The sequence below is a fragment of the Lithobates pipiens genome, unplaced genomic scaffold, assembly GCF_037356315.1.
Source record: "Lithobates pipiens isolate NorthernLeopardFrog02 unplaced genomic scaffold, aLitPip1_a1.2 Scaffold_18, whole genome shotgun sequence".
NCBI lineage: Eukaryota > Metazoa > Chordata > Amphibia > Anura > Ranidae > Lithobates > Lithobates pipiens.
In genome coordinates, this window is record NW_027507758.1 from 444,558,834 (window position 1) to 444,582,331 (window position 23,498).

The window sequence follows — 23,498 nt, forward strand, 5'->3', positions numbered from 1 at the left end:
CTGGTCACATGTACTGTGCAGTCACAGCGCTCGTGCACGCTCCTAGGGCGCGTGCAGAGCGGTGATCGGGGATGCGGCTTGTCATCTTGACACAGCCCAACCCCTATCGCAGTAAAGAGCCAATGAAATTGGCTCTTTACCATGTGACCGGCTGTGTCCAATCAAAGCCGGTCACAGAATGTAAACAAACCGCGGTAACGAGATGTTATCGGGTTCTCCTCCTCCCACACTGATAGTGTGTGAGAAGGAGATTGTGGTAACATCTCGTTACCGCCTAGTGTACACCAATCACACACTGATTAACCCCCCCAATAAAGAGGACCTGTCACCACCCATCAAAGTACCTGTCATCACCCATCACAGCCCACCCGAGTACCCGAGTACCTGTCCCAGCCCACCCGAGTACCCGAGTACCTGTCCCAGCCCACCCGAGTACCCGAGTACCTGTCCCAGCCCACCCGAGTACCTGTCCCAGCCCACCCGAGTACCTGTCCCAGCCCACCCGAGTACCCGAGTACCTGTCCCAGCCCACCCGAGTACCTGTCCCAGCCCACCCGAGTACCTGTCCCAGCCCACCCGAGTACCTGTCCCAGCCCACCCGAGTACCTGTCCCAGCCCACCCGAGTACCTGTCCCAGCCCACCCGAGTAGCCGAGTACCTGTCACAGCCCACCCGAGTACCCGAGTACCTGTCACAGCCCACCCGAGTACCCGAGTACCTGTCACAGCCCACCCGAGTACCCGAGTACCTGTCACAGCCCACCCGAGTACCTGTCACAGCCCACCCGAGTACCTGTCACAGCCCACCCGAGTACCTGTCACAGCCCACCCGAGTACCTGTCACAGCCCACCCGAGTACCTGTCACAGCCCATCTGAGTACCCGAGTACCTGTCACAGCCCATCTGAGTACCCGAGTACCTGTCACAGCCCATCTGAGTACCCGAGTACCTGTCACCAGCCCGTCGGATTGCCCAAGTACCTGTCACCAGCCCGTCAGAGTACCCGAGTACCTAAAGCATGAGGCAAGTTTTCATATAAAGTTTAAAGCAAGGGAGGCTTGTATAGCGGTACACTAACTGCACAAGTGTCCGTAGAAATGCAGTGTTGGAATACCAGTATCTTGTACCCATAGTGATCTTTGTGTGCCATTATATCTTCTATCCTTAAGCAACACAGCCAGATCATTAGAATGGTAATGTATTCAGCACAAAGAGGAATGCAGTAAGCAAGCTGGAAAAATATATAGTGGAATGAATGCACAAGTGTCAATTGTGCTGTCATCTCAGTAATGTGGGGTCATTGTACATAAATGCTTTGTGATGCAACACCACGCCATGCAGAAAGTTGTTGATCTGTAAACATCTCTAGAGGCCAGAGTAATAATTTAGGATCCCAAGGGAGACTAAAATGTTCCAAAGCATCTTTCACAGTTACAAAAAATATATATATTTCACACATACTAACAAATACCCTTGATCAGGACACAGCAAATACATACAAGGGTTAAAAAGAATCCATCTAAAAAAATATATTTTTTGCAGAACGACTTTCAAGATCATTGACAAGTCTCCCCACCTCTAGCATGGATGTGACAAGACAAACTCCAAGTATCCTGATGTCATGTACTGAAATCTGGATTCTCTTGCAGTGCTTCTTGATTTGTGAAATGGAGTGATTCTTGCCCTCATTGAGCCGACAACAGTGCAGGGCTCAGGACTTCAGTACAGAATGCCCCTGTGGTAGAAATGAGGAATTTTGACTTGCCTATAAATTCTTTTTTGGAGTACAGTACAGGACACAAGCAAAGTATTCATAGATGGTGGTGGTGCTGTGAGCAAGGCTAAGTGCTGAAACGCATTAGCTGTCACATTTTAATGGTCATTTTATAATAAAAGATTACATAAGAAAGAGTTGCCGGCATTTTTTTTTTTATTCTAAAGTATAGACCAATAGACCTTGAGTTATAGGCTCATACTTTAATGGGATTGGACACTGGCATGCTTTTGAGGACACGCCCACTGGGCGCCTCTCTTGCAACCCTACATAAAGGAAGGGAAGATGGCTGGTTTCCTGTACTAGAGGACCAAGTGATAGTCATAAAGCTAGGTTGATTACTGGGGCCTGGTCTCAAAATGGCCAGGAACTACCACCACTCTGGTAGAATTGACATGTAAAAGTGCTGGAGAAGATTTGCCCCTGAAAGCGTAAGCTCTATTGATCATATCTGTTAGCCATCTGGCAGTGTGGACTTTGTGGCAGGATGTTCCTGCTCCCTAATCCTCCTCTTCTTGCGTACCCCGTTGGCGCTCCTGGCCCCTCCCTCCTGTCCCCACAGCAAGCAGCTTGCTATGGGGATACCCAAGCAGGCTCAATATTGAGTCACCGCTCTATCGGCACATTCACACAGAGTACAGCTCGGCCCGAGCCCTCCTCATCGGCTCACTGACTGTGATTAACAGTAGGGGGAGCCATTGGCTCCCCTTTCTGTCTCAGCCAATGATGAGGGAGAAACCCGGGAGAAGCTTTGCTCAGGTAAGTATTAGAGGGGGCTGGGAGCTGCCCACATAAGCCTTTACAACCACTTTAATCTGAAAATTTTCTTCATGTCATACCAAAGACAACTGCTTTTAATTTCATTACATTTTAGGAGGAATGAAATATTGTTTTAATGAGCTGTAAGGGTAGAAACATGTCCACATCTGTATATAGAGGGCAGTATTTGTTGTTCCAACTCATATTTAAATAGATCGATATAGCAGCAGGATTCCATACCTTATAAAGTAATATGGAAGAAAGTGAGACACTATGTATGTGTATAGGTATGTGTCCTGATTTACTAATATATTGTTTTCAGAACAGATGCAAAATCTCTCGCACAAACAGGAATTTAGCTGTAGAAGTCTGCCGCTAATGTACATTGTAAACTCTGTAACATGAATTAAAAAACCATCGCCTCCACATTCCTGATCTCCAGTGCAACCACATAAAAAGCCTGCAAACCTAATTCTTTACCTCTGACAAGATGGAGATCGCATATCTAGCTCTGAGAGGTGCTTTGGACAGAGCCTAAAATACAAACTGGCCTAAAAGGAACCACTAATAACATTTACAGACATATTTGAGCAGAAGACAATTATGTAAACTCTCAAATATCCATTACCAGGACAGATACAGATTTTCTGCACACTGCTGACCTCTTGTATAAAGGGAACTGTTATAGGAAAATTATTGTGACGGTCATTGCTGACCTCACCTTTTGAGAATGCTAGTTTCCTGGCTGATCAACCCATCAGCTCACCCACAGCAACTCTAAACATGAGGATGTTCTGACACTTTTCCGACACTCACAGTTAAAGAATGCTTATCAGTAAGTCAGACAACCCTACATTTTCAGGAGGAGGTAAGAAATGGCAACCCTGTACTTCTGTGATGAGAATTTTATTTTGGTATTACTGAAAAAAGCAGCAAGGGTAACACAGATTTTTTCATATGTACGGTATTCCAAATAATAACTGGTGGGAATGACTACAGAATGGCGATTTGCAGATTTACTAATGCCTCAAGGCATATTTATAACGCAGCAAATGAGAGATTTACCAAATATTTACACATTAACCAGTATAATTTATATATATATATATATATATATATATATATATATATATATATATTACACACACACACACACGCATACACACACACACACACACACACACACACACGCATACACACGCATACACACACACACACACACACACATACACACATACACACATACACACATACACACATACACACATACACACATACACACATACACACATACACACATACACACATACACACATACACACGCGCGGCTTTCCCCAGCAGAACCACCAGAGGGCACACAATGTGGTGGGCACGATTGCCGCTGGCCAACCACGATCGTGTGCACGAGAGCCAGCAAGGGGACTAGTTAGTCCCATCCCCACACAGTTAGAAACGCAGGGAGGGAACAGTTAATCCCTTGATCGCTCGGCCCCCCCAGTGTTAACCACTTCCCTGCCAGTGACATTTATACAGTAATCAGTGCATATTTATAGCACTGATCGCTCTATAAATGTCAATGGTCCCAAAAAGGAGTCAAAAGTCTCTGATCTGTTCCATCGCAATACCGATAAAAATCGCAGATCACCACCATTACTAGTAAAAATAAAAACCGCCATAAATCTTTCCCATAGTTTGCAGTTGCTATAACTTTTGCGCAAACCAATCAATATATGCTTATTGCGATTTTTTACCAAAAATATGTAGAATACATATTGGCCTAAACTGATGAAGAAATATATTTTTTTTTAATTTGGGGATTATTTACTATAGCAAAAAGTAAAAAAATGTATCTTTTTTTTTTCAAAATTTTAACTTTTTTTTTGTTTATAGCGCAAAAAATAAAAACCGCAGGAGGTGATCAAATACGAGCAAAAGAATGTGTGTGTGTGTGTGTGTGTGTGTGTGTGTGTGTGTGTGTGTGTGTGTGTGTGTGTGTGTGTGTGTGTGTGACGCAAATTTTGTTTGGGTACAGCATTGCATGTCAATTGCAATTGTCAGTTAAAGTAACAGTGCCAAATTGTAAAAAGTGCTCTGGTCAGGAAGGGGGTAAAACCTTCCGGGGCTGAAGTGGTTAACTGATGCATGTGTTTTAAATAAGAGAGAATGATTCACATCACATGACTGCTTGGTGATTGTCACATTCACTGCTTAACAAATATTCCCCCTAGTGTAATAATCATGGGTAGGAATGGCTGTAGTTTGTTGGTGCTTGTTGCATTTTACTAGGGCAAAATATATTATTATAAAAAAAAAAATCCCCCAATATCTATTTTTTCACAGGTAATAAGATTTCCTTTTTCCTCTCGATATATGCACATCAATGGAAGGCATCAACATTTTGTAATGTGACATCTGCCATCTGTATCAGATGAATTGCCATGGAAGAGAATGCTATCCTATGTGCAAGGTCACAGATATTTTTTTGGAGCACAGGAATATCTAACAAATGGGCACAAAACCCATGTATGGCCGTGACCCTAACCTACAGAAGGGAGATCCATAGCAAGAAATGTTAGGCCGAATTGTTAGAGACTTACAGCAAATGAAGGACAATCAGATATTAAGAGCAGCAAGCAAGTTCAGGAGATGCTTTAATGTCCTAGGCTAAAAGCATCAGGAAGATCACAGACAGATTCTCATAAAGCAAGTAATGCCTGGCCTGCAGACGATGCCCAACAACTATTCAGTCTCCTCCATATGGTGTGTAGCCAATAATTTCAGTCTTACCAAATGTGAGTGATTATCGGTACAGTGTATCATACATATACACATAAGGCACACATTTTTTTCATCCTTGTGCAAGGCAAAACCGCACTATTGTATGAGATAAAAAAAAAAAAAGAAGTCTAACAAGTATAAAAAAAATACTTATACTAGCTAAAAAGTTTTAAACTACAGGTCAATTGCTAGCCTAAAAAATATTTCTAAGCTATGCAATTTAATACTCACTTGGCCCTATGGATCCAATGTATCGAGGTCTGCAGGCTTTTTTGCTTCTTACAGACAGTGTGGATTAGATTCCCATCAAACCAGCACGACATATTATTAATATACTGGTATGGGCCAATATAAACAACAGGCAAAAAAAAAAAAAAAAATGTAAAATGACCAAGAACAAAAAGACATTTGTCTGCCAAGCCACAATATTCTATAGATTTTTTTGGCAGACTGGAGACTCAATAAAATGTATCATGTAGAACATGTGAAATCAATAATACATGGACGCCAGCTTTATAGAAACTGTGTTTTTGACATTATCCCCTTTCTAAGGGTATATACACGCCAGCAGCTCTTAAAAATGAAAGGCGTATTTGCATTCATGAGCAAATTCAAAGCATACTGTAATATTTCACGGGAGTTTCTCAAATGTTTTTCAAGCATTTTAAAGTTGTAATCTTGTATTCTTGTGCAATGAAAATGATTGTAACAAACTCGTATGAGATTTGAGCAAACGTTTCTATACCAGGAAGTATAGTGTTCAACAGAAAAACGGAGGAGATTGTCAAAACACTCCTGTGCACATCACCCTAGTTTGTAATTGCAACAGCGGTAACATGCATGAAAGGGTTTGTAGTGTGAACAGACCCAAACTTTACATGAAAGCCCATAAATTATAAAATAATTTAGGTTAAATAAACAAAAACAAAACAACCTTTTGTTTCATGAATATTTGGTACTGTAGCAGATCATCAGAAATGTAGACTACAAAAGTGGTTTGAAAGACTAATACGTTTTCATAAACAAAGCCAAAATGCCATCTCAGTGCTTATACATCCTAGGTACTCCCCTTTACATCAGTGCCTCCCTACTTAACATCAGGACTCCCCCTTTACTACAGAGTTCCCTATTAGATCAGGAGCCCCTTCTTCACATACTTTATACAGCAGCCGGCCTTGTAGTTCCATAAATGGACTCTATCATTCTAAAATGGAAGCAATCAGAAGCCCTGGAACCACAGCTAATTAGGAAAGGCCTATCTGACTGTCACACTGACAATATCAGAACTTCCTGATTGGCTGCAGATCCAGGGCATCCGATTGGTTACACAATACATTGACAGCCTAAACTTACTGAACTGCAGAACTGGCTGCAAAACATGCCAGCTGTCATTTCCCCTGCCTTGTGCCTGCTGTGCAGGAGAACCGTGAGCGAGGCAGTGGAAGTGATGTGGGATACCGAGTTGTACAGGAATTATGGTAAACTTTGGGACAGTCCAGTCCAAACCAGGCCTACTGAGAGATATGCTACTGTGTTAGCAAATAATCCCAGTTTGGGCCAACAAGAGAAATGAAAATTCATGGTGAAAACCTACTGAATATCAAAGAAATGTATGAAAAGGCCTATATTATTATTATATACATTTTATAACAGCATCAGTGTGCATAGAGCGTAAAAAAAAAAAAAAAAAAAAAAAAAAGACAGCACAGTTCCAATACAATTCAAGATGAGAGGATTAGGCTTCATTTACACCAGCAGCTCCTAAACTTGAGTTTAGGAGCTTTTTTTTTATTTATTTTTCGTCTAAGATCCTAAACTCAACTACATAAAAGCCTATGTGTCGACTTACACATAGGCTTTTAGCAGAGTTTAGGAGCTGCTGAAGTTAGGTGAGGTTCAATCTCCCTCAACCTCCCCCTCTCCTGAATGCGGAAGAATTCCGTTCAGGATAGGAAGGTTTTGGCAGACGGCGGTAAATGTAGGCAGGGTGTACATAAAGCCTTAGGCCCCTTTCACACATGCGGACATTATGTCCATATTTCATCCATCCGTTTGCGGATGAAATACGGACATACATGCATTCCTATGGGATAGCGGGTGTCTGCGGATGAACATCCACAGACACCCGATATCGTCCGCCTCCGCTATTGTCCGATTCTGCAGACGGAGGAAAATCCTATTTTTCTATCCGTCTGCAGAGCGGATCGGATGAACACGGACAGACGTTCCGTGTTCGTCCGATCCCCCATGGAAGAGAATGGAGAGCTGACAGGACTGTCCCTGCACAGTGTGCAGGGACCACCCTGTTATCCACCAGCTCAGTGGGGACAACGGAGTGATCCCCGCTGAGCAAGCGGATCATCACAGGGCGGATTATTACTGATCCGTCCCATGTGAAAGGGGCCTTAGAAGGACCCTTCTCATGAGAGCTTACAATCTGAAACAAAAAATTGCAACTGATACAAAAGGTAGTGATTGTGGGGGAATTAATAGGTAGAGGCAGGATAGGCTTCCCTGAAGAGATGAGTTCTTAGGGATTGCCTAAAGCATTGTAGCAGAAAGCCATTCAAGTTGCTGTAGGGAAATCCAAAGCCTAGGAGATGCTCTGGAGAAGTCCCAGAGGCAAGAATGAGAGAAGACAAGGGGGCTAGAGAGCAGGTGTTCTTGGGAGGCGTAAAAGGCAGTTTGAGTGATCTTTTGAGATGAGGTTGGTGATGTACACCAAGTTGCAGATGGTTTTGTATGTTAGTATTTTGAATTTTATTCTTTGGACAAATGGAAGCCAGTGTAGGGATTGGCAGAGAACGGTGGAATGCACTGGGCACTTGGAAACGTGGCAAGTCTACCAGCAGCATTTCTGAAAGACTGAAGGGGACATAGCCTGTGTTAAAGTAGCCCAAGGGGAAGGTATTTACATTAGTAAAGGCAAGAGATAACAAGTGAATTAGTTGTTTGGTGGTGTCATTGGTTAAGAGGGGGAATATTTTGGAAAGGTTATAAAGAAGAAGATGACAAGATTTAGAGAAGATAGGATGCGGAGTCCAAAATTACACCTAAGCACCTTGACCATATTGTAGGGAAGGACGGATATGCTAATGATCTTCACGGAAAACATCTAGATCATGTAAGAGATGTAATATACGTCATTCCGCATACCTTTGGAGCCACAATCCACCTCTGCTTAGCAACGCTTTTATGCAAGAAAAATCAGGTTTGTGGTTCCCCTAATACTTGTATACTGCCAGGGGATTTAAAGATGTATATGAATGGGGCTGATTTCAATGACTTTTACCATATTATGCATTCACATCAAATGCCAGGTTCTGGAGATTTGCCTGTCTTTCCATTTCTTTGAAACCAATTGGAAATTTGAAATGAACATAAAACGAGGGTGAAAATTGCTCCTTTAATAAATCAGCTGTAATACAGTTAACCAATCCCAGGGTACTGATAACAGACATTTTCAGAACACGGCATGTTCTCACTCTCCAACTATTGCCCAGACTAATGTAATATCTGAAGACATCTGTCTATAAATCACTTTTTCAGATAAATGACCACAAGCCACTGAGATTTACAAACTAAACAGCATGATTTAATGCATATAAAGATGGATAATGTAAAACAGACAACAGTTGAAATTGCCTGATGAAAGTAATTTTTTTCAGCTCCAAGCTGTAGACTGCTATTGACCACAAGCGGATGGAGAGAGAGAGAGAGAGAGAGAGAGAGAGAATCTTAAATCCAGGTAATGGAATCTTACATTAACCAATGCAAATATGATTACCTAAAAAGGCCTGGTGTCTGGCATAGGCACTTCTGTCTCAGTGTGTTCGGTGTTAACTCTTAATATCCTCCAACAGCGTGTATCATCAAGCTGCTGTAGGATAAAATTACATTTAATATACAGCATACTGGCAAAGGAAACCCGTACTAAGAATAAGCATAGACGACTGACATCCCTGAACTTTCTTTTTGAAACGCCAAGTTGTCTGCCTGCTATGCTGGCCCAAAAAGGCTTCAATAAATTCAGTTTTTAACCTGAAATAAGTGTGCAGATAAGGATTTCTGACCTTCCTAGTTGCATGCTTATTTCTGGTCAGTAACTCAAAAGAAGAGGCTAGAGACAGCCAGGTAACTTGCATTCTCAATAAAAAATGGGGGGGTTAGTAATGGCAGCCTTTATATATGTCTTAACACAGGTTTAATGCACAGTACATCAGTGTCGCAGTTTGGATAAATACTTTTGAACCAGCAGTGGTGCCGACAGAAGAACTTGGCCAAAGTTTGAGCCGTGTATGGAAGACAGAGTGGAACTTCACTCTCTCCTTATGCTGCTAGCATTAGTAAATAGCTAGGAAAGTATATACTCACCGGCCACTTTATGAGGCGCACCTTCCTAGTACCGGGTTGGAACGATTTTTGCCCTCAAAATGGAATTATTTGTGGCATAGATTCAAAAAGATGTTGGAGATATTCCTCAGAGATTTTGGAATTGGATTTTTGGTCCATATTGACATGACAGTATCATGCAGTTGCTGCAGATTTGTCAGTTGCATATCCATGATGCAAATCTCACGCTCCACCACATCCCAAAGGTGCTCTACTGGATTGAGACATGGTGACTGTGGAGGCCATTAGAGTACAGTGAACTCATTGTCATGTTCAAGAAACCAGGGGTGAGAGGATTTGAGCTTTGTGACATGGTGAATTATCCTGCTAGAAGTAGTCAATAGAAGGTGGGTACAATATAGTCATAAAGGGATGGACATGGTCAGCAACAATACTCAGGTAGGCCGTGTTTTTTTTTAAACAATGCTTAAAGCGGAGGTCCACCCTAAAGTGGACCTTCCGCTCATCGGAACCCTCCCCCCTCCGGCGCCACAATTGGCACCTTTCAGGGGGGAGGGGGGTGCAGATACCTGTACAGTACAGGTATCTGCACCCACTTCCGGGATAGCTCTCTGCGGAAAGGGGCGTAGATTACGCCCCTTTCCGCAAGTGCCCGCCCCTTTCCGCAAGTGCCCCGCTGCCTGCTGGGAAACACACAGATCCCAGAGGCAGCGGGGACCGTCCTTATTGCGCAGCGCGACTCGCGCATGCGCAGTAGGGAACCTGGAAATGAAGCCGAAAGGCTCCATTTCCTGATTCCCATACCCAAGATGGCCGCGGCAGGACCCGAGAGACGATCTAGAGATCGGCTTCGGGTGCCGACATCACGGGCGCGCTGGACAGGTAAGTGTCACTATTTTAAAAGTCAGCAGCTGCAGTATTTGTAGCTGCTGGCTTTAAAAAATAAAAAAATAAAAAATAAAACGCAGAGTCCCGGCGGACTCCGGCTTTAATTGGTACTATGGGGCCAAAAGCATGCCAATAAAATATCCCCCAAACCATTACACCCCTGATGTCAGCCCTGAGCGATACGCTAACATCACCTCGTGTTTGGGAACAGTTCCAGGAGAACGGGTCTGTCCGTATGCGTCCGGCCGGCGCAACGGACTCAAGGCTGATGATTTCTGTATACACTGCAAGTGCAATTTTATTTTTGGTTCTTAGTAATAAAAGGTTTTACACTATCTGGGGCTCTATTTCTCTTCTATGGTTTTGGCACATCTACCCTGAGCCCCTTTAAATTTACGGGAAGGATTTTTTCGAAGCATTTTCTACAATCCTCATATTGAAGTGGTGGTGTAAGGAGAGCATCGAGGACCTCTTTGGATTGGGAGACAACTATATATTCATATGCCTTCTGTGACCCTCTGTAGTGGGGGGTCATGAATTTCCGGTAAGCGGCAAATTTTATTATTCGGTGGTGGATCAAGCACTGTTTAACCGTGTTATACGGTGGTGGATCGAGCACGGTTCATCTGTGGAGGACTTTATTCACATTTGATTTATCATGCAAGGACTTCTTTGATAATTACATATAGACTCATAGACTCACTGATTCATACACTGGGTGTTTCTAAAGTTTGTATTATTTCACATAGGGGTGTGCGGCTTGGTACCATATTGTAAGGGGCAGGCAGTGTGTATGGTTTAAGATTGTAGCATTTATATGCACTTATCACCCATGATTGGATCTTTATTAATTCATGTTTAGAGGCTGGTTTAAGCCTATAATTTATTGTCACTTGATTTATTTACACATATAACTGGTGTATGTGGTATTTAGCGCAGCTTATATTTTTTGTTTAGTTTTTTTTCCTGTAGTTATGTAATACAGTTAAGCTGCAGCTGAATCTGATCCGTTTGAGACCAATTTATATAATTTTTGCTCTGGAGCAATCAGATGCCAGCCATGCACAGGACTCAAACATGAGACATGTCGCTCAGTCCAGCCAAAGAAGCCAATTCAAACAGCAGTCGTCTAATATTCACAGGGAGCCCTCTCTACAATAGTTTTCTTCCAGTTCATACATATACTTTAGCTAAAAGTACGGGCATGTGGTTTGTGGAATCAACAATGCCTCCGGCGTTTTCCAGAAGAAATTCACAGGGACTATTCCCACACAGTAACCAAATACACACTGCCTTTCTATGCTATGCATCTGCCAGTGATGTACCGTAAAAATAATATAGATCGGTGTGCAGTACATGCCTCATGAAAAAGTTTACCAAGGGGAATTCTGAATGCAGACATTGACATTACAGAAAGCTGAAAGAACGTAAAACAAAAACAACGGTCATATACCTCCTATTTCCAAGAACAGGAAATACACCAAAAGCAAGCCATCTAAGTCAAGTGTTCTTTTCATTCCAGGGATCCAAAAAGAAAGTTGTTAACCTATTGGGAGGAGACAAACATGAACTAATGTCCTATTAGATTGTAAGCTCCCAAGAGCAGGGCCCTCCTATTGAATTGTATTGTTGCTGTATTGTATTTCTTTATATGGTAAAGTGCTGCGCAAACTGTTGGGGTTATACAAGTCCATAATAATTATAATAATATTATAAGGCTAGGTTCACATCTGAGCTACAGGAATGTGTGTAAATTGCATGCCTTACTGTGCCAAAAACGTACTGCTGTTTAGAAAATGTGTGGAGGTGCCAATAATCCTTACGGCAACCCCATGCACTGGAAACTGCAGCGTGGGTCCCTGTATTGGGAACTGCACAACAGCATACGCTTTCCCTGCAAAAGATGCAAGGACCTTTTCCTTGCATTTTCTGTAGGTACAGCAGCCTATTCAGATGAATGAGCTGCTGTGCCTGCGCAAACACAGCCGATGGGAAATCGGTATAGTATGGACCTAGACTAACATCGTGGGCACTCTTCACCCATTGTGTAAGTGTTAGTAAAGCCAAAAAAAATATGGTAAATTCTGCACAACATTTTCAATTAGTGCAGGGGTCTCTTCACTTCACAATCTTCTTCATGTAATTCCCTCCACTCACCCCCCTGCACACACTCTACTCCCCATATATGTCTGTGCTGTCAATCATATAAGTTTAATTGTCACAGGTTTTGAGAGAAGTAGTGTTGTTGTGGATATGAATATTAAAGCGGTTCTTCACCCTAAAGGGGAAGTTCCGCTAATCTGATCCCTCTCCCCCTCCGGTGCCACAATCGGCACCTTTCAGGGGGGAGGGGGTGCAGTTACCTGGATAATCCAGGTATCTGTACCCACTTCCGGGCAGACCGCCGCAGACACCCGCCCCCCCCCCCCCCCCGTTGTGTTCTGGGAAACGCATAGTTCCCAGGACACAGCGGGGGACCAGAAGAGACGCGCAGCGCGACTCGCGCATGCGCAGTAGGGAACCGGGCAGTGAAGCCACGATGCTTCACTTCCCGATTCCCTGACAGAGGATGGCGGCGGGGGCAGCAGCGAGACGAGCGATCGCTCGTCATCTGCCGCCGACATCGCTGGACCCTGGGACAGTTAAGTGTCCATTTATTAAAAGTCAGCAGCTGCAATATTAGTAGCTGCTGGCTTTTAATATTTTTTTTTTTTTTTTTAGGTGGAGAACCACTTTAATGACACTTTCATGCCCCAGAAACAAACCTTCCCTGATACTGTAAAACTGAGCTCCATGAAACCAAACACACTGCAAGGGTTAAATGCTTGTTTCTGTCCTTGGGGACATGAAAAATCTGATTTACTTTGCAGTGCAAATAGACTGGTCTCAGGTACTATGACATCATCAAGACTGATGCGGGGTACATAGCACTGCATTAGACATGAGGACGCTGAAGGACAGTCCAACACCAGAGCATAGGGTAGTTCTCTCTGCCAGGGGAGCAGAGGATCGGGTAAATAAAAGTATTTTTACTGTCTCCTTGACTAAACAAGCATTTAACCTGTGAGTTGAGGGCACAGCTCCACTGCAAGGGAGAATTTTTAGGTTTCCTGCAGTTGAGCTTTACCTGGATTGTTTGGCAGCTACATACCAGATTGTGGTAATATATGATTTGTAGCAAAGTGTGCTGTATTATTTGTCAATTACTATTAGCTTGGACAAATTACGCCACGCTTACTATACAAATGTAACCACCCATTGTAAACATATCCAAAACCCATTATTAATAGATAAACAAAATAATCTTCCTCCACTCTGATGCCGCATACACACGATTAAACAATCCGGTGGACTCGAGTCCACCAGACAATCCGCCCGTGTGTAGGCTCCGGCAGACTTTTTTTTACCCAAAAGTCAGACTTGGAAAGTTTTGACTCAAAATTTGTATACGGCCGTGTGTGTGCTAGTCCGCCGTACTTTGGAAATGAATGGACTTTTCCCACACGAAGGAAAAGTCAGTTTATTTTGAAAGAGGCTCCAGGTAGCCGAGACTAGCGAAGGAAGTCAATGTCGTCCCCTACTAGGTCCATATCAGACCCTTATCCGAGCACGCAACCCGGCCGGATAAGCAAGTGGCGACAGAAGACCGGGCCACTGCCAGTAAAAGAGCTGGAAGAAGGAGCAGAGGCCCGGCAAGAAGAACCGAAGAGGGGGACAAGACCCCCGAAGTCAGAAGAAGACCCCTGGGTGGCGGCGAAGAAGAAAGCCGGGCTCCTCCGCTAGTAAAAGAGCTAGCAGAAGATAGCGGAGGAGTCCAGCGAGAAGACCCCCCCAAGACGGAAGAAGACCCCCGGAGCTGTGCAATAAACTATTTTTAACCCTTGTGTGTTGCGTTTTATTTACATTTTTTTCACAGGTGAATGGATAGGGGTACATTGTACCCCATACTCATTCACATAGGGTGGGGGGCCAGATTCCGATAAGCCCCCCACCCGCAGATTTCGACAACCAACAGCCAGGGTTGTTGGGAAGAGGCTCTTGTCCTCATCAACATGGGGACAAGGTGCTTTGGGGTGGGGGGGCCCCTTCCCCAAAGCACCCCCCATGTTGAGGGCACGCGGCCTGGTATGGCTCAGGGGGGGGGGGGCGCTCACTCATCCTCACCCCCTTTCCTGACCGGCCGGGTTGCGTGCTCAGATAAGGGTCTGATATGCACCTAGGGGGGGACCCCCACATCGTTTTTTTCGGCATAGGGCTTCCCCTTTAAGGCTGGGTTCACACTGGAGCGATGCGGGAACGCCGCAAATCCGCGGCGGGTTCCCGCATCGCATGCCTCCCACCGGCAGTTCACACTGCCCTATGCGGACTGCTGGGAGTGTCAGTGAAACCTTAATGACACCCCCAGATCAGTTCGCATATCGCAGTGCGATCTGCAAACTCGGACAGGAATTGGATCGCATGGTGTGAACGAACACCCATGCGATCCGATTCTGCTGCGGACCAAAAAAAGGGTCCTGTGCGAGTTTGGAGCGGGTGCGATGCGAATTCACCCATACTATCTGTATGGCTGAACTCGCATCGCACAGAGATCGGATTTGATTTGCAGTGCGGTGCGAATCACATCCGGGTCTCCCAGCCGCAGCGGTGTGAACCCAGCCTAAGTCCATACCAGGTGACGGGGCCAGCGACGTGTCAATCTCGCCGCCGCCGGCGACCTTGACATCCTTCGCTAGTACTGGCCTTTCCTCCGTGTGTGGGCAAGTCCGTTCATTTTAAAAGTACCGTGGATAGTCCCGTGTGTGGGCAGGTCCGCTCGTTTAGACAGTCCGCCAGACTAAGTCCACCAGATAGTCTGATCGTGTGTATGCGGCATTAGAGTCCATGCACACTGACTTAAATAAACGCTCAATGTCAAGCAGCTCAATGTACATTAGGATGTTAGAGGAATATGTTAAGCTCAGTGTTTAGAGGCAGAAAAATAACCCCTTCTGTTCTGCAATTTTGAGAGCAGTTTTTTGGCAGGAAAAAAAAAATGCTAAAATGCCCCTAAAAGCCAGTACAGAACTTGTAAGCTGAGATATCATTTTCAATTTGAACTCTATTTTATTATATAAATACTTTATTGTATGTGGGACAACAACACTTTCATGCGGTTCATGGTATAATTGATACAACTTGAACAACGACTATGGCTACATTTATACATGTCTTTTTATACCAGTCAAAGAGAAATAAGCTAGGAGACACCATGTTTCCAATTGTAGATTCTATCCTAGCTACGAAGAAAACCCCTGAAGATAATATTTCTTTCATAGTCATATTCACCATTTAATATTGGCAAACAACTATTTTTCTCATCAAATTCTAGATCACGTGTCAAACACAAAGCCTGCGGGCCGAATCCGGCCCTCCAGTCCATTTTATGTGGCCCTCGCACCTCTCCTGCAACCCCCTTGTCTCTGCCCCACCTTGTCTCTGCAGTAAACAGCAGAGAGGAGGGCAGAACGCCTCCACCAGATCTTTAGCTTCTTTTTGCAGCTGCAGAGAGACTCATCTCTGCCCTCCACCCCCTTCCTTGTCTCTGCAGTTCGCCACTGGGAGGAGGACACAACTCCTTCTATAGATTCTGTGCAGCCGCAGCACTCCCTTATCTTCTCCTCCCCTGGTCGCAGCATTCTGCAGACTCCAGCCCTCCTCTGGTCCTCCTCCAGATTCTGCATTTTCTGCTTCCCATCACTGCACCCATTTTCTTCCTGGCAGAATCACAAGGTATGAGGGGTGCCCTGTGATGTAAGGGAAGGTGTGGCTCTTGACAGCTGATGTAAGAGAAAGTGGGGTGCTCTGGACACCTAGTCTTACAGGGCAACCATAATGTTAATGCAGCCCACAATGAAATTGAGTTTGGTGCCCCTGTTCTAGACTATAATGGGTAGAAAAAGGGTAGATTGGATATCCCAACTCACTTTGAGCTCTTCATATTGTATTTTTCCCCCCTCAAAAGAATTATCAGGGCATCTGTTTAAAACTATGATATGTTTTTTTTTTGTTTTTTGTTTTTTTTTATATATAGTTGATATGTTCCAAGAATCACCTCTTAGAAGCTTCCCTCTTAGAAACCTTCTAGAATAGAACAATTTCAACAGGCTTTAATGAATTGGCCCTTAGGTATTAGCTCTCTTCACATGAGCTGAATGACAACTGTCAGAATGGAGAAGAAAACTCATGGACTTCGGGTTACGAAAATCATGCATATGTGCTGTTGATCATCCAATGAACCACGTCGAGTCAGATCAAAAGTAATTTATCTAACATTCATGTATGTTGCTTACTTATGAATCTCAAATTATACAAATTATTATTTATATATTCAAGGAACATTTTAAACAGACAAATCCTACTGTACAATAAACAAAACCAAATAGATTTATACCCCCAAAGACGTTGCACTCTTCCCACCAACCCACATACAGGTTGGCATAACTTATGAAGCACAGAAGCACCACGCCTCTGGAGATAAACCCCATAAAACAAAAAGTAATTGTATTAGAACTGCTTCCACTATAAAAATCTTGAAATCCGAAGAATAGCTAGTATAATGATTAGGGATGCACCGAATGGGTTTTTTGGTGCCGAAACCGATACCGAAAATGAAAAATACACTAGGCCGAAAACCGAAACCGATACCGAAACAGCACCGATACTGAAAATGACAGTTTTAAAAAAAAAAAAATGTATACAGGAGGTGGTCAGAGACTGGGGACACGGTACAGGAGGTGGTCAGAGACTGGGGACACGGTACAGGAGGTGGTCAGAGACTGGGGACACGGTACAGGAGGTGGTCAGAGACTGGGGACACGGTACAGGAGGTGGTCAGAGACTGGGGACACGGTACAGGAGGTGGTCAGAGACTGGGGACACGGTACAGGAGATGGTCAGAGACTGGGGACACGGTACAGGAGATGGTCAGAGACTGGGGACACGGTACAGGAGATGGTCAGAGACTGGGGACACGGTACAGGAGATGGTCAGAGACTGGGGACACGGTACAGGAGATGGTCAGAGACTGGGGACACGGTACAGAAGATGGTCAGACTGGGGACATGGTACAGGAGATGGTCAGATTGGGGACATGGTACAGGAGATGGTCAGAGACAGAGGACATGGTACAGGAGGCATCCCCCATTGCAGCCAGTGTGCCCCATTGCAGCCAGTGTGTCCCATTGCAGCCTGTGTGTCCCATTGCAGCCTGTGTGTCCCATTGCAGCCTGTGTGTCCCATTGCAGCCTGTGTGTCCCATTGCAGCCTGTGTGTGCCATTTTGCAGCCTGTGTGCCATTTTGCAGCCTGTGTGCCATTTTGCAGCCTGTGTGCCATTTTGCAGCCTGTGTGCCATTTTGCAGCCAGCCTGTGCACTGTGTGCAGGGAAGAGAGCCGCCTCCGCCGCCTGTTTGATCACAGCGCCAGGAACATCACAGCTTTCATTTCAATAGCTGTGTGTTCCCGGCCGCGCGCCGTCACACGCAGCCCCTCCCCCTTGTCTGGGCACTTTGATAGACAGATCATCCGTCCAATCCTGCGGATGATCTGTCTATCTAAGTGCCCGGACGAGGGGGAAGGGGCTGTGTGTGACGGCACGCGGCCGGGAACACACAGCTATTGAAATGAAAGCTGTGATGTTCCCGGCGCTGTGATCAAACAGGCGGCGGAGGCGGCTCTCCTGCGCTATACACCCCCCATGATGGGCGTCACCAGGGGCGGGGGGCGGAGCCCCGCCCCCACCCAGACCACGCCCCATTTTCGGCTCCATTATCGGCCGTTTTCCTCTTTCGGCAAATTGCCGAAAAGGGCATTTTCGGCCGATATGTTTCGGCGGCCGAAATTTCGGTGCATCACTAATAATGATCAAGATGATGTTGCAGTGCCATCCATCCCAAATTACAAGGTATAAATTAATACAAAAAGCTGGCATAACATCAGCCTTTTGTCACCCGTACACCATTCTCCAGTTTCGGATCACAAAGATATATCTTTAGATTTTAAACCAAAAATTGGAGGAGGTTACTCAAATCTCCCAAACAGACCCAGAACTGGCCACATTAGGTTGGCCTGTAATTGAAGCATTAGATTTGTGAACCTTTGGGAGGTGGTGGAATATCAGGGTTACAGGGAACTCCGTTATCAATCTATGAGCTGAAAAGAAGGAAAGAAGGTCTAAAATTGCCCATTGGTTTTGCTTCACAAAGTCTAGTTTTTGTAGCTAGCAGTGTGAGCTCTATTTAGCTTATAGTAGATGTTCTCATCTGATAATTGCCTATTGCATGGGTGCTCAGCCTGTGGCCCTCCAGCTGTTGCAGAACTACATGTTTCATGAGGCATTTCATGGCTGATAGTCACAAGAATGGCTCCCAAAGGCAGAGGCATGATGGGAACTGTAGTTTGCCAACAGCTGGAGGGCCACCAGTTGAGCACCCATGATCTATTGGCTTCTCCGATAGTCCTCTTCGTTTATCACTATTGCAGCTCCACCTTTAACTGCACCCTTTATAGTGATGGCTGAATTTCTCTTTAAGAGATCTAAAATCTTCATCTGTTGTCTACTCATGTTATGCTTTCCCTTAAATCTGCCTACACTCGCCTTCTCCACCAAAGAGACCAAATCCTGTTCAAAACATTTTTGGAATAGATCAAGTTTCTCACCTCTGTCATGATTGGGGTAAAAATTAGACCTCAAGTTAATTGAAGACTCCATTTCAGGGGCTCTTATTCTATTCGTAATATTAAAACCTGAGCAACCTCCCTCATCTAAAGAGGATAATTCATGAACGTGCAAACATTTTTAAAATCGAAACTAAAATCACATTGTTAATGTGTACATCTTGTTACTGTTTGTATTTCTTGTGTCTCACAGCCCTCTCCGCAATCTCTTCCGGTAAGTTTGTGTATTTGTGAAATCTGGGCTTGTTAGTTGTTTTTTTGTTCCTCATTACCCAAAAAAGTATCTGCCAACTTCCCCTTCCCATCACTACTCCTGGAAAGTGAACTCACTGAGGACATTAAAAAAAAATATAGAATTCACCCCTCAATATCAGAAAAACTAAAAATCTTTTGGAGTATTTATAGGAGTCGACTGGATACAATTAAACTTTGATAGTCTTGGTTGACTCTCAAACCTTGTCCTTAATCTTGGTGATCTCCTCTTCTAAGAGATCAAGTTTCACATTTAACGTGTTTAGCTCTTGGAAGAGTTTCTGCAATTCAGTCTGGATGTTCTGAATATCTGCATGTGTGTTTCTTCCAAGCAAGTGTGCGCATGATTCACGATTAATTTCAATGAAACATCACTAAGTATTGCAGTCCACCCCCCTCGCATCTATTCCGCTATATGCAACTATCCCATGCTTTCAAGGCCCAAGTGGTACCCAATACCACGCAAATTGTGCAATCCGCCCTGGAAAAGGTTACAAGATCTGAATGTACTAGGAAGCCGACTTCGGTCCTATATGCGCACCTTATTAGGGTCTCTTTTCCAGATCTGTCAAAGCTCCGACAGAGATGGACTCAAGACATACCGGACCTGGATTCTGAGGACTGGGAGGACATGTGGGACATTCCCTTCACCATCCTGGTCTCCCTTCGAGACAGTCTCATACAATACAAAATTCTACACCGGGCATATATTACCCTGTATAGATTACATAAAATGAGAACCTCCCTGTCCTCGGAATGCTGGAGATGTACTGGGGATCCGGGTGACTTTATACGCATCTTCTGGTCCTGCCCGGTAATTCAGCGTTACTGGTCACAGGTACTATCCATAATTCATGAAGTGGTGGGAATAGATGTAGCCCAGACCCCGCGGATATGCCTTCTGGGATTGGTGGAGGGGGTGGCCCCCAGGATAGCAGACAGAACCCTGATAGGACTTCTACTCTTTTATGCCAGGAAAATGATCACCTTATGCTGGAAAAAGCAGGCCCCGCCGTCATTAAAACTGTGGAAATCCCATGTCAATAAAGTCTTACCACATTATAAGGAAACATATCATAACAGGGGTTGCCCCAAAAAATACATGAAAGTGTGGTCTAAGTGGCTGGCTGATGCCTCCACAGTGACTACAGATTAACATGTCCGGGATGTCATCCTGAGGGAAGATGGGAGTGTGGTTGGGGTGGGTCCCTGGTATTGCTCCACTTCACTGTCTTATGATATTTAGTGTAGCCAGTGCTATGAGCCTAGTTCACTTATTCTGGTGCCTCTTGCGGCCCGACTGCAGAATTTGGTCCTAAGTTGTTATATGGAGTGGGAGCCAACCTAGCACTAAGTTAGTTGTTGTTGTTGTGGATGTGCTACAGGTGTCGATTATTCTGTTGGAATCGCTTGATGGCCCCTGCGTGGGTCTAACCATAATACTGTGGCATGTCACTGTTCTTTGTTGACTGTTTGTTTGTCTGTCTGTCTAAAACTCAATAAAAAATATTTTCAAAAAAAAAAAAAGTATTGCAGTCCAATCCTCCCACAACCCAATTTGCATCTTGGCCTGTAGTTTAAGAAACAATTGCTACAGGAAACATGTCTATCCCTTCCCTATTATACCAGTGCTCTAAAAGGTAGAGAGAAATGATATACATTGCAGCAGGCTTTACAGGGTCCGCAGATTTTTATGAAAATATTTTATGAAGATATCTGCCAGACTTAAAATGACCTTAAAGTGTTACTAAACCCACAACAGTAAAATCAGTCTATATGTGCAGTAGAGCATGTTTGTTTTACTCAATGTGAAATATAAGGAGTTAATCATCTGCATTGTGTAAAAAGGCTGTTGGATCCTGTCTTCTCTGATTCTCCCCTTCTTCCACTGTCCCCAATCCACCTCCTGATAAGACAGAGCCTTTGGAATCACTCTGCACATGCTCAGTTTTGTGTGTATTGCTAGAGTTTTTTTTCCCTTGGGAGGGTGCATGTGATCAGCACAGGGCCAATCAGCACTGTCCAGAGGGTCAGAGGTCATGCAGCCTCATAGGATTAGTCAGAGGAGAATAAAAACTCCTCTTACAAGCTTTAACCAGACACTGATAGAAGTCACAAGACTGACATATACTTTTGTGTATATATATATTTAATAAAATAGTTTAGATTTACTAAACTAATTGCATTTCCATGTTCTGTGTACTGTGTGAGACCAGATCTAGTGAATGCAGGGTTCTGGGTTTAGTAACACTTTCATTTGATCAAACACTAAGCTGGACAGCAGAAAACTTGCACACATATTATATTAAGTGTACATATATAACTGTTGCAGCAGGAATGTATACCAAAAAGGTCTAACATGGTCTATTTATCAATGTTTTCACCGACTATTCACACATTCACTCTGGCCTAAGCCTCTGTTCACACCGGTCCAGCTTTGAAGTTGTGCTACTTCAGCGCAATTTCAAAGTGGCTTGTGACTTAATTTAACTGAAGTTTATGCAAGTCACAATAACAAAATCGGTAAAAAGTACTAGAGGAACCTTTTTCATAATCGCTTGAGTCAGAGATATGAACAGTTCCATAGCCAGCAATTGGGTGCGGCTTGTCCATAACAAGTTGTACTGGTGTGAATGGGGGCTAAATATGTCCCTAAGGCCTTTCATTCTACAAGAGAACAAATCTTTACACAGGGATCTCAGTGGCTATGTCCATGTAGCGGAGGTCATCCTACCTTAATGTCAAAGTTACAGTCCAGTCTCCTGATAAGCACCACATAGACACTCGAGCTGTTGTCCTTCTGCACTGGTGGAGGAGAAATGGGCTCACAAGCATTCTCTGGTTTAGAGGATACCAGAAACCCCTACAAAAAACACACAACAAAGAATATTAGGAAACAGAATATGGAAACACGCTTAAACATACAAGTATATAAAAAGGTTCCAAAGACAGAATGTTTTTTACCTTAATGCATTCTCTGCATTAGGGTAAAAAAAAAAAAAAAAAAAAGCCTTCTGTGTGTTTCCTCTCCCCGCCCTCCCTATACTTACCTGAGCCCAATCTTAATTTTGATTCAGCGCTGTGCCTGAGAGTAGCAGCTCTCTCTCTCCCGACTGGAAATTGAAGCAGGGAGCCACTGGCCTAGCTGCTGTCAATCACAGCCAGTTTGGGGGGGGGGGCAAGCTGTGCTGTGTGTGTCAATGGAAGAGCAGGGCTCAAGGTTTGCTATGGGGTGCAAGCCAAAAGCGCAGGCAAAAGGACCTCAGAAGAGGAGGATCGAGGTTGCTCTATTCAAAACCATTGCACAGAGTAGGCCAGTTTGACATGTTTATTATTATCTGTCACCCCAGTTCGGTATCAGGAGATTTACTATATTTGTTCTGGTGATCATTGCCCTTCAGAATAAAAGCGAGTAAAAAGCCAACAATTGGGTTTTTTCTCCATTATTGGAATAAAAAGGGGAAATGTACCAATGGAGGTACCGTAACTTGTTCTGTTGACAAATATTTAAGAGAAGATTTTCCAACATCAGAAATATTTCCCATTACTTCCTGTTGTGTCTACAGGAAAGGAAGTAAAGGAAACGGAAGTACACAGATGGCAAAGAAAATAAAAAAACTCTGGCAGCTGTTAACCATTTTCTGCTCCCCCCGCCCCCTCCAAAAAAAACAACCCGATCAGGCTTTAAATATGCTCTTAAATAGAAGGTACTCTTACAAGCAGCTAAAATTCTCTGTGCATGAAATGATTTACTGCAACTTCAATAAAGGTCAGATCATGCAGAAATCGTTAAATGTATTTTTTTTTTTTAATGGGCATCACAAATTGCTGCTTTTTTCCTTTCATCACAACTGAGTATATACTAGTTATAGCATAGTATATATACACTAGTATATACAGTGCACATTTCAGAATCCCATAAAAAAAAAAAAATCTACTATTAAAAATCACTGGTGGGGAAGTTACTGGACTTTTATTGTT

General features: G+C 44.0%; 1 protein-coding gene across 4 annotated transcripts in view; it reads right to left on the minus strand.

The window, feature by feature from the left end:
- Nucleotides 1–23,498, minus strand: part of RNF13 (ring finger protein 13) — a 203,576-nt gene that overhangs the window by 77,083 nt on the left and 102,995 nt on the right. For all 4 annotated transcript variants that reach the window (XM_077488192.1, XM_077488189.1, XM_077488191.1 and 1 more), the window contains one exon: nucleotides 22,252–22,380. In XM_077488192.1, the coding sequence (XP_077344318.1) occupies nucleotides 22,252–22,380 (129 nt within the window). The remainder of the gene's footprint in view (nucleotides 1–22,251; nucleotides 22,381–23,498) is intronic.